This window comes from Colobus angolensis, unplaced genomic scaffold (assembly GCF_000951035.1).
Source record: "Colobus angolensis palliatus isolate OR3802 unplaced genomic scaffold, Cang.pa_1.0 Scaffold271, whole genome shotgun sequence".
Taxonomy (NCBI): Eukaryota; Metazoa; Chordata; class Mammalia; order Primates; family Cercopithecidae; genus Colobus; species Colobus angolensis.
This window is the reverse complement of record NW_012115944.1, coordinates 1,365,245-1,380,621: the sequence shown is the minus strand read 5'-3', so window position 1 is coordinate 1,380,621 and position 15,377 is coordinate 1,365,245. Positions and strand designations below refer to the sequence as shown.

The window sequence follows — 15,377 nt, the reverse complement described above, 5'->3', positions numbered from 1 at the left end:
AAAAAAAAAAAAAAAAAAAAATCTTGAGATACGGTACCTATGTATAAAATTCACTGTAAACATTTATTGTACACTTTAAGGTATGAAATATTTTAAAAATCCTGAGGCCATAATATTTTATTCTAAAATAAGAAATTCATGTTAATAAAAATAAGTCCTCCATTTAATTCATGCCCTTCTTGAACATTTTTAAGGATTTCTTTCAAGTACACCATTAGAATGTGTTTGATATTCATCGCTATGACTATTAGTCTTGTAATTTCTATTCATTATCACCCTGGGGACATGACTCTTTCTGCTGCTGTCAATGGTTACACCGCCATGCCCTTGGCAACAAAGGGTCTGCTGGAGATGTAGCAACACTGTGTTGGGGAAGGCTGTGCTGACAGAAGCATACCAACATGTCCCTCCTGCAGCTCTAGGTCACACACACATGCACACTCCAGAGTGGCTGATGTCCTGCCCAGTTCCTTCTTCTTGGTCTGTCCTCTGGCTTCCCTCAGGGTGGGGCTCCAGAGACAGCAGCTGTTTCCAGCTGTACACTTTCCTTTAATCTGTCATGGACTCTTAAGCTGCAGCTGCCAGGCATCTGTTCCCTTTGGATCTCACAAAAGGAGGGATTATTCGAGAAGCAAATTCCTGAGTTTTGGACCATTCCACATGATGTTAAACAAGTCAAGAAATGTGTGTAAGACTTTGTCACGAGAAGAAATGACACAATAGGTCTTTATAAATTTAAATGAGTTCAAGAACCTCTTATTTTTAATAACACTCTTATCCTAACCCAAATGTATACCCTTCTTGTATGTATTGTAAAATATTCTCCCTAAATTGGCCATCTCAATTTTGGTTTACTTCTCCTGGAAAATATGACACATATCTGTGGTTACTCTACAGTTTTCACTGCCCTGGTTTCATAAAAATACATCGAAGGTTACTAATGTTTCTCTAGATGCTGCAGTTTACAGACTTGCAGGGAAGACAACAATCATTGCCTGCAAAGGCCACAAGGAAGAGGCTTCTGTTTGCATCTTAAGTACTGAACGATACAGAAACTGATTTGCTCCAGACCAACAGGAATTGCATGAGGCTGGGCCCTCATTGTGCATCCAGAGAGCAACTTAACTCACAATATATTAGATTAATTGTGTCATATACCATGCTACCACAGTAACATTTGGTTAAGCCAGAGGTGTGGGTGAAAATTTAACATCCTGGTTAACAAATGCAAAAGGAGTTATTTTGATGGGAGAAATATTTATTCCTAACTACTACAAGGATCACATAAAAAGGAGAGAGGCCACAATTATTTTCTGCTCTGGTTTGGCACATTGTAAGGTAACTTTCAGTCTTTTAAAAATATTTGGAAACAAGAGAGGGAAAAAGTTTTGTTTGGAAGAAGACTCTGGTGCAAAGAGTATGGAGAATCCACAGGGAAAGAGGACTGAAAGAGGAAAATTGCTGTTTAGTTTGGCTGAATCAGTCTCCAATACAAAAGCCTGAGACAGAGGACTGCCAAATGTATGTCAGGGAAAAAATAGGGTGGCGACATACGAGAGACCACACAAACACAACACATTCTTGAGGGCAATGTTCATGAGAGGTACCTGTCTCTCCCCAGAGACTGTCGAAGCTGTTGATCTGTGCTCGCTCTACTTCCTCTTCATCTTTTTCTGGAAGATCAAGTAGGTAGGAGACAATCTGAAACAAGAAGTTGTGTCAGCTCAAACTTCAGGTGGAAAATTATGCTGATGACACTAGCCTGTGAGGTTTGGAAGATGATTGGATGATCCAAGTATCAGTAAAGCTCCTGCACACAAAAGGAATCAGAACTGACTGTCCTAATAAAGAAACCCACAGCTTCCATGATGTGCATCTGTCCTATCAGGTACAGTTTACACCTTTCTCTAGAATGCAATTCACTTATATAGCATGTGATTTTTAAAAAATTACATAATCTTAATATTTAAGTTAAAGAAGCAATCCTTCCTCTTCCCTATAAAAAAGCCATAGAAAATAAATATGAGAAAACTGATGGCCTGTTTTTCTTTCTTTCTTTTTTTTTTTTTGAGGCAGGGTCTCATTCTGTCACCCAGGCTGGAGTGCAGTAGTGTGTTCATGGCTCACTGCAGTCTTGACCTCCCAGGCTCAAGCAATCTTTGCACTTCAGCCTCCGGATTAGCTGGGACTACAGGCATACACCACCACACCTGGCTAATTAAAAAAGTTTTTTTTTTTGGCAGAGATGGGGGGGTCTTGCTATGTTGCCCAGGGTGGTCTTGAACTCCTGGCCTCAAGTGATTCTCCTACCTTGGTCTCCCAAAGTGCTGGGATTACAGGTGTGAGCCACTGCACCTGGCCCTGTATTTCCTCAGAGTAAAGCGATTATCTTCCTTTTTCCTCTCAGATGTATAAGGACTGTTCTAGAACTAGTAAAGGGAGAATAATCTCTAAACACACCGAAAAGTGACAGTTCTGTTTCCGGGAATATGACTGCACAGGGTTAAAAAACCTCCCATAGATGATACAAATTTTAATATTACTTAACACTCCCTTGGTGACATGTCAGCTCAGTTGATACGGTAGCTGTTTTGCTGATTATCCCATGCTTGCACTGGCCCATGAAAGCTGATTGTTAAATTCTCAGAAATTCTGAAAGCCAGTTGTTTATTAGAAATCAAATAGCAATTAAATAAACTAACATTAAAAACAAAGGTTAAAGAATACTCATATCTTGCAACTTCCTAAGATTTAACTATATCTTACTATTATCTATGCTGTTGAAGTTATTTATATTGATTGTGCATATTCCCCCATAATAATGTGGGAATATTACATAACAATGTGCTGCTGGGCATCTCCTCCCACCTTTGTTTCAGTGATGTCACATTGGTAGCTTGAAATTGGCCATGATGGGAGTGTTTACACCCTCGAAACCGGCAAACATTATAAATCAGGGCTTCATTTAGTGCTAAAACTGAAAGAGGCTTCAGTTTAATGAATATAGTTTGTATATGGATGAGAAGTAGTTTAACACTAGATCACATATCAGATTTAACGGCAACAGAGTTATTGAGAAAAGAGCAAATTGGGATGCAGCTCCATTTGTCAAACTTTGGTTATAAGTTACAACCATAGGTTAGCTACAAATTTGGCAAAAATCAACAAAAGCATTCAATTAAGAGTACTATATAGTTCATTATTATTTGTAAGTTGTGTGCAACATACTCTTTTTTGTTTGCTTCTTTTGAGATGGAGTTTCACTCCTGTCACCCAGGCTGGAGTGCAATAGCGTGATCTCAGCTCATTGCACCCTCCACCTCCTGGGTTCAGGCGATTCTCCTGTCTCAGCCTCCAAAGCAGCTGGGATTACAGATGCCTACCACCATGCCCAACTAATTTTTGCGTTGTTAGTACAGACAGGGTTTCACCATATTGGCCAGGCTGGTCTCAAACTCCTGACCTCAGGTGATCCCTTGCCTTGGCCTCCCAAAGTGCTCGGATTATAGGCAAGAGCCACCGCGTCCGGCCTCTTTTTTTAAAAACATAATTTCAACTTTTATTGTAGATTCAAGGGCAGTGAATGTACAGGTTTGTTTCATGGGTGTACTGGATGATGCCGAGGTTTGGGACACAAATGATCCCATCACCCAGGTAGTGAGCATAATACTCAACAGTTTTTCAACCCTTTCCCCTTCCTCTCCCCTCCCAGTAGTCCCCAGTGTCTACTGTTGCCTTTTTATGTCCATGAGTACTCAATGTTTAGTTCCCACTTTCAATGAGAACATGTGGTATTTGGTTTTCTGCTCCTGTGTTAATCGGCTTAGGATATTGGCCTTCAGTTGCATCCATGTTGCTGCAAAGGACATTATTTTGTTCTTTTTATGACTGTGCAGCATTCCATGGGGACACATTTTATCAGTAAAATTTATAATAAACGTATGTACACACACACAAACACACATCCCTGTTCTACCCCACACCCCTCCTCAGGGTTGGTTGTTAAACATTTCCTAGCACACTACCAATTCCCTACATTTGCCACTATTATTGTTCCTATCATTAATAAATAAACTGTATAATGTTTAACAGTTTACCAAGCATCCCTTATAATAGCCTTGTATAAAGGAGTTTATTAGTTTCAGTTCGCTGACGGGAAACTAAACTTCTAAGAGATTAGGTAAATTGTTCAAGGTCTAGAGTTAGCGAGTGGCGAGGCTGGGACTCAAACCTGGTCCTTCCGAGATTCTAAATGTTATGCTGTTCCTGTGCCACATTACCTAACCATGTGACTACACCTCAATAATTCATCTCTTTGAGCCTTGGTGCCACTGTCTGTTAAACAGGGAGGAAAACATGGAGAAGAATTACATCATTTCCACGGTCCTTTCCAACTCACACCTTTCTATACCTATAGTTTGAGGGACCTTGGCATTTTTTTTTTTTTTTTTTTTTGAGACGGAGTCTCGCTCTGTTGCCCAGGCTGGAGTGCAGTGGCCGGATCTCAGCTCACTGCAAGCTCCGCCTCCCGGGTTTACGCCATTCTCCTGCCTCAGCCTCCTGAGTAGCTGGGACTACAGGCGCCCGCCACCTTGCCCGGCTAGTTTTTTTTGTATTTTTAGTAGAGACGGGGTTTCACCGTGTTAGCCAGGATGGTCTCGAACTCCTGACCTCGTGATCCACCCGTCTCGGCCTCCCAAAGTGCTGGGATTACAGGCTTGAGCCACCGCGCCCGGTCGACCTTGGCATTTGAGTAAAGTGCTTCATGGAGTTTAGTCTCCTTATTATTCAGAGCAGCGATCACGAATTCACATTAATTTGGTCGGCAATTTTGTCTTCATGCGATCTTTTCTCCTGGTTTCCTAGGTCCTTCAATACATAGCTTGAAAAAACAATCCTACTGCCTACTTCTTACCTCAGTATAACCCATGCTGGCTGCAGCAATGAGGGCCTGTTGGATGGCATGGCTCTTCTTAAATACTCCTTGCTGCTGGCCGGCCATTGTCCAGTCACACTGAATCAAAAACTTGACAACCTCCAGATGACCTCGGAGTGCAGCATGAACCAAAGCACACTGCCCGTTCTTATCCAAATGATCCACCTAAGAGGAGAGGACAGGAGATCTGTGTGAACACAGACTTGTGACTGAACTCGCAATCTAGTCACAACCACCACTGCACAAGTCTCGACTACTAAGAATCATCCTTTCCATTCCTGGAACCAATCTCTGAGCAAATTCAGGAGACTGCCCAGCCTAGATTATTACTGAGCTACAACTATGCTAAATGTCCCTCTGGGAAGAACTTCTTTTCCTCAGAAAAGGTCAGACTTTTGTTTTCGCATTCAAAGAAAAACAAAAACCAAAACTCTCAGCTTGAGCTTTGTCTTCCTGAGGTAAATTCTTCTTTGTCTCCTCAAATTGTTCTTTTTAGACCAAGATTTGAGAAACTGGTAGCTCTGCTGACATTAAAAAAATTATCTTTGAAATCAAAAAAGGGAAGAAAAACACGAAGCTACAATTTTTTGGCCTTCCAAAGAAGCAAAACATCTCATATCATGAATCATTTGACCACCAAACTTTGGCAAAGTCTGCTTCTCTCTTCCAGCAGGAGGGAAGACTCTCAAAGATCTGTCCCAAATGGCTAGAGGCACTTCCGGCTTATTGCATCAATAGCAGTCTTTATAATTTCAGTGTTGGTTACAAGTTTAGGCTGAAAGAAGACTCTGATCAAGATCGATTTACCAGAAGGGCCTTCGTTTCGATAGATGAGTGTCCTTTCATTAGGTGAGTAGCCTATTCTGGTAGGTAGGTGGTACTTGTCCTGTGGTAGTTAGATCAGTTGAAAACATAAGTTCTGTTTCTGGCTTTCCTACTGACTTCAGTTCCACCCAGCCATCCACATAGTGAATATTTACTGAATACAGAGTGTGTGTAAAGTAGCACTTAGGTGAATAAGACAGTAATATATATGTTCTGCTCTCAAGGACTCTCCAACAAGGAGAGTGACAAGAGCCTGTCCAACAAAGGAGTATACAATAAATCTAAAGGAAAGTAAAAGTGCAATAACATTTCAGAGGAAGGAAAGATTAATTCCTGACTAGAATCAGGAACAGATTCAGACAGAAAGGTCTATCTTGACTGGCTGAGATGGAAAATGATTAACGTATTCTAGTTTTCGTAAGAGTAGGGCAAATGAAAGGGAAGTTTAAACTCTAAGGCTGAAAAGGTCTTTTGGGACAGAGCATGGATATTTCTGAATGCCAGGCTAAGTGATCTGAATTTTAACCAATAGGTAGTGAAGTCATTGACTGTTTTCATGTTCAGAACTGCATTTTCAAGAACTAAGCGAATGGATAAAAGAAACCATGGCTCCTTGGAGAAATGGTTGATTCCAGGACTGGGGTAAGAGATGAGACTAGAACATCTTGTGGTGTCAGAAAGTTAGAAAGTGCTCAGAAGTTGAAAGGACACAGGAATCAGTTTGAAGGAGTTCCCGATGGCCAAATCTGGGGCAACGTGAACAACGAAATGAATAATAATAGGAATGGATTTCAGGCTATAGAAGAAAATAAATATCCATGACTTCATAGTAATATCAATAAATATTTGAATAAATACATGGGGGAGAAGAGATCGCTTTTCCTTACAGTAAAATTTCAATTAATAAATGTTGAGGGAATGATGGAGTAGAAAATCACTGTTAGGCAAACACCAAAGTAATAATTATTGCAGTGGCTGGGCATGGTGGCTCACGCCTGTAATCCCAGCACTTTGAGAGGCTGAGGTGGGTGGATCACCTGAGGTCACGAGTTCGAGACCAGCCTGGCCAACACGGTGAAACTCCATCTCTACTAAAAAATGCAAAAATTAGCTGGGTGTGGTGGCAGGTGCCTGTAATTCCAGCTACTCCGGAGGATGAGGCAGGAGAATCACTTGAACCTGGGAGGCGGAGATTGCAGTGAGCTGAGATTGTGCCATTGCACTCCAGCCTGGGCAACATGAGTGAAACTCCTCTAAAAAAAAAAAAAATAATAATAATAATTATTGCACTAAGAATCACTGATGGATCCTAATATTAGTGGACAAAAGTATGACGAGAACCAGGATGTCTATCTTTCTAGTCTCAAAAGCAAAACCCTAAAAGATATTTCTTAATTACAAAAGGAAAAACAGTAACTTCAGAGCTGAGAAACCTGGAAGACACTACCTTCGCCAAGTGACTGAGGCTACCACCACCTGTAATAAGACCTATCAACAGCAGCGACTTCAAGTGCTGCATTTTCATAAGGGTACAGCATTGCTTATGTGGTATTCTTGCCAAAAATATGTACACTCAATCTCACAGTGAGAAAACGTCAGACAAACTAAAATTGAAAAACATTCTACAGAACAACTGGCTGGTATTCTTCAGAACTGTCAAGCTCATAAAAGATGAACAAAGACTGAGAAACTCTCACAGGTTGGAGGAGACTAAGGAGGTACAACACTAAATGTCATGTGGGATCCTGACCTGGATTATCTGACGCAGAAAAGGTATCAGTGGGACAGTTGGACAAATTTCAGTAAGGTCTGTAGATTAGTTAATAGTATTATCACCAAATTAATTTCCTGGTTTTGATAATTAGACTACAATTACTTAGGCTGTTAACATTATGAGAAGCTGAATGGAGGATATACAGAAACTCTATGCATTTTTTTTCTTTTGCCTACAAGAGAATTATTTTATTTGCTTTTATTATTTTAAATTGACACATAATAACTGTATTTATGGGGTACAGTGTGATATTTTGATACATTTATGCAAGGTGTCATTATCAAACTAGGTTAATTAGCATACCCATCTCCTCAAACGTGTATCATTTCTTTGTATTGGGTCTCTGCACTATTTTTGCAATATCTTTGAAAGTCTAAAATTACTTTAAAATAAAAGCTCTACAAAAGCTAAGGGGATGATGTGTAATAGATGAGATGAGAATCTGAAAAAGGGGTTTGTTACACAAGAAGACTCCAAGAATAATTCAGGAGGATAGTGGCAGCTGGGGTAGAGACCAAGGAGTAGCTTCTCAAGCTCTTTTGAGGATAACATTGAAAAGAGCCGGCCACTAAATGAATTAGGAAGGGCAAAGGAGAGAAAGATGTCAATGACTCCCTAGTTCTGAGAAAAATGGAGGCTACATTAGCAGACTTTGAAAATCCAGAAAGAGGAAGGTAAAGATGATGAGTGATTTTAGAAAGCTGGATCTGAGGAACTAGTCAGGGATCTGAACATGCCTGACAAGGAAGCAGTTACAAATGTGAAACTACAGCTCAAAAACATTTTCAGAAATTAGCAATTTGGGGTTAAGAGTCACCAAAATGTAGGTAGGAGAACTAGAACCCAGTCAGATTTGACGCCAAAGCCTATGACTTTAATGTGGAAGCCATAGCGAGTATGAGGATGGAAGGAAGACCAGAGGATCCTAGTGAACAGTCCGATCAGAAGAAGGAGAGGGGCAGCCAGAAAAGTGGGAAATAACATTAAAAGTTTACTATTGGCCGGGCATGGTAGCTCACGCCTGTAATCCCAGCACTTTGGGAAGCCAAGGTGGGCGGATCACCTGAGGTCAGGAGTTCAAGACCAGCCTGGCTAACATAGTGAAACCCCATCTCTACTAAAAATACAAAAATTAGCCAGGCGTGGTGGTGTGCGCCTATAATCCCAGCTATTTGGGAGGCTGAGGCAGGAGAATTGTTTGAACCCAGGAGGCAGAGGCTGCAGTGAGTCAAGAATGTGCCACTGCACTCCAGCCTAGGTGACAGAGCCAGGCTCTGTCCCCCACCTCCAAAAAAAGTTTACAATTGCTAATACTATTGAGGGGCTCAGAGAGGTGAGGGATGAGACAAAGCTGCTTTATTTGGTGACTGGCAGTCATTAGTGACTTTTAAAAGAGTAGCGTGGTAAAATGTAGGGAGGCTGGGTTATTTTCTTGTTTACAGATACTATTTATTCGGCACTATATAAGATTAAAAGAGACTTTACCACCTCTTTTAAAAAAAGGCTTTATCTCTTTCAATGCTTACACTGACTCTTTTAACACCCTTTTAATAGACGAAAAGTGCGATTGAGAGAGGTTAAGTGACTTGTTCAAGCCCTCATATAAATTACATATGGACACACGATTTGACCCAGTTGTGTTTGATCCTAAAGCTTATCATTTTAATAAGTTGCCTCCCCTCTCATTCATGGAAGCCAGAATGCAAGTGGTTAAGGAGTAATGAGGTGAATGTAGCCAGTACAGAGGACTCTTAGGACAGGTTTGGTAGAGGTGAAAGGGAAGAGATGGGATGTTGCTTCTGGTTAGCAAGGGAGAGGAAAATTTCCTTTTTAGGTTACATAGGTTTCTACATTCATAGGTTTGTAGAAACTGAGAAAAAAGGTAGTGTGCATTCAGAAAAAGAATGAAATAACATGAGAGAATGAGCAACATCGTGGGTTAAGAGTGTAGAGGTGGAGACAACTGCTCTGGAAGAGAAGGTAAGTACTTCCTTCTCTAAGGCAAAGTAGAGGTGAGTGTAGGTAAGAACTGATAAGAGTTTTGAGATATAGGCACCTTGAGATGAGCTTGATCACAGTGATGAAGGGCAGAAGAGGCATGATAGGATCTTGAAAGAAGTACATGTGAGTTACATTTCTGCTCTGGGGAAAACAATGGAAGATGAAGAAAGGGATGGCTTGGCAGTGTAAGGGCTGAGCGGCAGGAAAGACCCAGCTGAGATCAGAATATGAAGTGACAGCAACAGTAAGAAGGGCTGGGTGCCGTGGCTCATGCTTGTCAGTGGGAGGATCTTTTTTTTTTTTTTTTTTTGAGACAGAGTCTCGCTCTGTCGCCCAGGCTGGAGTGCAGTGGCGTGATCTCAGCTCACTGCAAGCTCCACCTCCTGGGTTCACACCATTCTCCTGCCTCAGCCTCCCGAGTAGCTGGGACTACAGGTGCCCGCCACCTCGCCTGGCTAATTTTTTGTATTTTTTAGTAGAGACGGTGTTTCACTGTGTTAGCCAGGATGGTCTCGATCTCCTGACCTTGTGATCTGCCCGTCTCAGCCTCCCAAAGTGCTGGGATTACAGGCTTGAGCCACTGCGCCTGGCAACGAGGATCTCTTGATCTAAGGAATTTTAGCAAACCTCTGGGCAATATAGCAAGACCCTGTCTCTACAAAATAGGAAAAAAATACAGCTGAGTGTGGTGGCGCGTACCTATACCCCTGGCTATTGGGGAGGCTGAAGACTGCAGTGAGCTACAATCATGCCACTGCACTCTGGCCTAGGCAATAGAGCAAGACTTTGTCTCTAAAAAGAAAACGAAAATGGTAATGAGGCCCAGTTATCACTGTTTCCAGAGGTGTCCATTCAAATGAACGGGATGTCATAGGTGGGCAATCACTGTGCTAGGGTAAACTTCTAAGGCTCTGAGATGTCACTGAGAGGCCATCGTCTCAGTTCCCAAAGGAGTGGAGGAGTCCCACTTTTTCCCCTGGTAACAGCACTGGACACCTCAGAATGAAGTCATACTATGACTTATATTTCACTATGAAACCACTAAAGTCCTCAGTTTGTTTTCAAGACTGAAACAAAATACAATGAGGCCAAGATTTTTTTCCCAGAGGCCTACATTTGTGAGACCAGCATTTTTCTTTTCACCAATATTGTGAAATCAAATTTTTATACATAAAGCAAACATATTTTGGAAATGTTTTCAGAGAACTGATGAGTATTAACAGAAGCACTTCGAGGCGCCCTTGGTCAGTCTGAGTATAAACAGGGAGAATCATCTTCTCCCTGTATCTCTAGAGTGGTGGTCTTCAAGGACAGGATGAAGGTGTCTGATCCTGTTCTCATCTCCATGATTAATGTAGAGATCATCTTCTCTACACACGGCAGGCTTAGAGCCCGCAGGTGTCATTTGGTCCAGACCTGCCATTGCAGTCTCCTTGCTCCCTCACTTCTTCTTCCTCTCTCTGTTAAAAAGAGGCTTCTTCTGAGCTTAGTGGATCATTTCTGGGTTGTTAGGTAGAAATTTTTTGTGGTTACTGACAAATGCAGTTTCCCAAGTACCTCTCAAAGGGTTTAGAACTGTGTGCTCCTGCAGGATGGATGGCAGTGGCCCTGAACATATGCAGAACCAGCACTCTCTCTGATCTGCTCTCCATCACGGTTTGATATACTCTACCCAGACTCATGAGGTAACACTGGAGATAAGAAAGAGTATGCATCGAAAAGAAAGAAAAAGGGAAGAAAAGCAGCAGAGCTGGGCAGCCAGTACCTTGGCCCGTTTCTTGCACAGCAGCACCACAATGCTCAGGTACCCTGCTGCTGCAGCATATCCCAGTGGAGTCAGGCCACTTTCAGAAGAGGCATCCACGTTGGCGCCGAACTCCAGCAGCAGGGCTACCATTTCTGTGTAACCAAGATGGGACTGAACACAAAGAATTGGAGCATTATTTAAAACCTCTGTCCGGTAATTAATATTGGCACCTCCCAAAATCAGCAGTCGGCTGACCTAGAAATAAATAAACACAACTAATAATTAGACAAACAGCAGTCACATCCTTTTAGTTGTCTTTTATTAAACCATCTAAGATTCTACAACAGTGTCTAGTAGCATTTAGTAATTGCTTTATTTTATAATCTCATTTGCTCCTTTTTCTTTTCCTTTGGTAGATAATATAAAATATCTCCTTTACATAAATGGTATAGTAGCTAGAGCAATTGCCTCCCATACTGTAGTGCTGAACACAGTCTCTATGAATTGAGCTTTTGGTCAGAAAAGCTCCTACACCAAGACAAAGGCTACCTGAGATCAATTTACTCTTTGGAACCAGCAGGACCTGATCCCACAAGTCAGAGTCAGTTTATAGAAGGTAAGAGGACAATGGAGCTAGTCTCCAATTTATAGAATAAAATTTAACAATTTAAAATATATTAAATTATCAATAAAAGACTAAGATCAATAAAAGACTAAGCAAGTCAAAGATCAACTAAATAGTTACTTAATGTCCTTCTAGTTTTATTTTTTCATAGTTAATTCCTTATAATTTCTTTATAAATTTACCTTTATATTTGGAGTGTAGAGATTTCGTAAAGACGCCAGTGCCATGGAAAGACCTTCTGTGCTATAAGAGATCCAGAGACCTTGGAGGATGGAGGATGATACACCAACTTTTTTACTCAAACCCTGAATAAGAAGTACAGACAATTAAATTAGTAGCCCAGCAAAAAAAAGTAGCATCAGTGGTGAATTAGTGGCCTCTTTGTTTTTGGTACTAATGAATGAGAGTGGAGTCTCACCCTAACAATGTTCATGCCAAGCAAAGCCTAGGTGGGGGGACAAAGACCAGTCCTGCAGGAACAAGCTAACTTAAATGGTCTCTATCTCTGCAGCCCTTAGCAACACATCCACTCAACACCTCTCTTTTCTGTTATATCTGGATATAATTTATTTTTCCATATCTTTTTTATTAGCCTTCTTCAATAAATATCTTAAATTCAAGTTATTAAATTACACACTGTGGTAGAAACAATGCAACGTGATCACTGATTTCCATTTCATTTTCTTTCTGAACATTTGGAAAAACTCTATTTCCCAGCCTCCTTTACAGTTAGGTAGGCAATGTGACTGAATTCTGGTGAATAAAATGAGGGCATAAGTAGTATGTCTTGTCCAGGCTTGGCTCCAAAACTTCCTGCATATTTCTCCACACTTTATATGGTTCCTTTTGATTACAGGCCAGATGTAGAAGATCCAATGGAGAATTCTGAGGCCCAAGGTGATTTCAGAACTACTACATGGAAGGAGCCTGCTCAGAGATCTGCACTGTACTGCGATGTAAGGAGAAATAAATCTTTGTTAAGTCATTGAGATTTTGCAGGTTTGTCATAGCAGCTAGTGTTCTTCACCTTAACTAATATACCCCAAAATGATTATATATGTTTATCCTCAGGAAAAAAAAAACAGCAATACAGGCTTGATTGACATCTACAACAAATTTTCTCCTAGTGTCACTGGCACAGGTCCTACAACATGTACTAATGTTTGTCCATTTCACATGGGCTTCTCCAGAAGGAAGTTAGAATAATTTGTTCTTCAGATATCCTGATTGTTAGGCACTCTCTGACAATCTTCTAACTCTTCTGCCAATATCTGGATCAAATCAGGTAAAGAAGGAAATCTCGAGGGCAGGAAGATATTAACAATGAAATTTGGGTTGTAATAAAATATATAGGGAGGTATTTCTTTTAAAAACTTAAGTTACTTCTGCTTTCTTTGTCCCTGAAATATAGAATGTTCTTGCCTAGAATCCCTACATATATCCAAAATCAGCAACGTGTGTTTACCTGGTATCCTAGGGAAGGGGCATCTACAAAGGCGGAATATGTCAGTTATTTATGAGTTATAAATTCATCTAACAAGACCTCTAGTCATAGTGGTCAAGGTCTTCCCATAGAAGGTTCAGGGTCTCTAAAGTGGGTGAGGAAAAAACTTCCTGTAGAGGGAATTCTCACACTAGAGGAAAGGCTGAAAGGTGAATAATGCTGTGGGAAGGCTAGATACATGAACGTTTTTAAAAGGCTTCTCCAACACAGGCGCCTTTTTTTCTCCCTGTGGGGATATTCTGATGCAACCAAAAATTAAATCATTACACTTTCCGATTAAAAATTTTATTTTCAGCCAGGTACGGTGGTACATGTCTGTAATTCTAGCATTTTGGGAGGTGGTGGTGGGAGGATTGCTTGGGCCCAGGAGCTTGAGACCAGGGAAATGTAGGGAGACTACATCTCTACAAAAAAATTAAAATATTAGCCAGGCATGCTAGTGCATGCCTGTGGGTCCCAGCTACTTGGGAGGCTGAGGTGGGAGGATCACTTGAGCCTGGGAGGTTTAGGCTGTCATGAGCAGTGACTGTGCTACTGCACTCCAGCCTGGGTGACACCATGAGGCCTTGTCTCAAAAAAACTAAAAAACAACAACAACCAAAACACAGAAGAAAAAAAGACTTCTACATTTAAGTTTTTGAAATTATAAAAATAATAAAAATTTTTTATAAAAATCAAATAAAGGGCCGGGCGCGGTGGCTCAAGCCTGTAATCCCAGCACTTTGGGAGGCCGAGATGGGTGGATCACGAGGTCAGGAGATCGAGACCATCCTGGCTAACACTGTGAAACCCCGTCTCTACTAAAAAATACAAAAAACTAGCCGGGCGAGGCGGCGGGCGCCTGTAGTCCCAGCTACTCGGGAGGCTGAGGCAGGAGAATGGTGTAAACCCGGGAGGCGGAGCTTGCAGTGAGCTGAGATCTGGCCACTGCACTCCAGTCCAGGCGACAGAGCAAGACTCCGTCTCAAAAAAAAAAAAAAAAAAATCAAATAAAACAATACGGTATTAAAAATAAAAGTATCTTCAACCTCCCATCTCAATCCTAAGAGGTAGCTCCTATTAACACATTAGTGTTTACTATTTAAGACATTTTCTATATATATGCAAAATACGTACACACAAGTGCATATAAAAAACATAAAATCTGCTTTATTAAACATTTTTTATTATGGAAAATTTAACACCTATTTACAAAAGTAGAGAGGAATAGTATAATAAAGCTTTCATGTACCCATCACCTCACTTCAGTAATTTTCAACTCATGGCCAACCTTGTATTATTTGTCCTCCTGCTCATATACCCTTCCCTTGATGGGATTATTTTTAAAAATCCCAGATATTTTATCACTTAATTATTTTAGTAAGTGCCTCTAAACAGATATGAACTCTTTAAAACATACCTAAAACTAAGAAGGATTCTATAATATGAAATATCCCAATAGTGTTCAAATTCCCTTGATTAGCTCAAAAAAGGAACTAAATTTTTTTTGTTTGAATTGGGATTCACATAAGGTCCATATACTGTTACTGGCTTTAAAACACTTTCATATTATTAGGCATTTTAGGCTTTTTTCTCCCTCATTTTTATAACTTTTAATAATCATCCACATATATGTATCTTTATACACCTATGCATATGTATCTACAGAATATGCCTCAAGAAGTTGATGTATTTTGCGACATTCTGACATGGCTTTATCAAAATGGCTGCAAGCGTCTATACATTCTCAACAAAAAATCCACAGCTTGATAAAACGAGGAAGGATGGTGCTAATTATTTCTATGCATCCTCTCATTACATTCTATTCTAAGAGCATGAGCCAAAACGCTGGGTCAAATCCTAGCAGAGTAGACCTTTGGGTGCCCAGAAACACAATCCCATGCTGGGAGGCCGAAACAGAATCCAGTTTTAACCCCTCACACCGCAAGATTATTTCCCTTTTCATCCTCTTTGATTATTTACAAA

At 40.7% G+C, this 15,377-nt stretch overlaps 1 protein-coding gene across 1 annotated transcript in view; it reads right to left on the bottom strand.

The window, feature by feature from the left end:
• TANC2 (tetratricopeptide repeat, ankyrin repeat and coiled-coil containing 2) overlaps positions 1 to 15,377 on the bottom strand; it is a 478,795-nt gene that overhangs the window by 22,866 nt on the left and 440,552 nt on the right. The window contains exons 16-19 of the mRNA XM_011947922.1: positions 12,091 to 12,213; positions 11,302 to 11,538; positions 4,916 to 5,101; positions 1,608 to 1,701 (exon numbers count right to left, since the gene is read on the bottom strand). Coding sequence (XP_011803312.1) covers positions 1,608 to 1,701; positions 4,916 to 5,101; positions 11,302 to 11,538; positions 12,091 to 12,213 — 640 coding nt within the window. The remainder of the gene's footprint in view (positions 1 to 1,607; positions 1,702 to 4,915; positions 5,102 to 11,301; positions 11,539 to 12,090; positions 12,214 to 15,377) is intronic.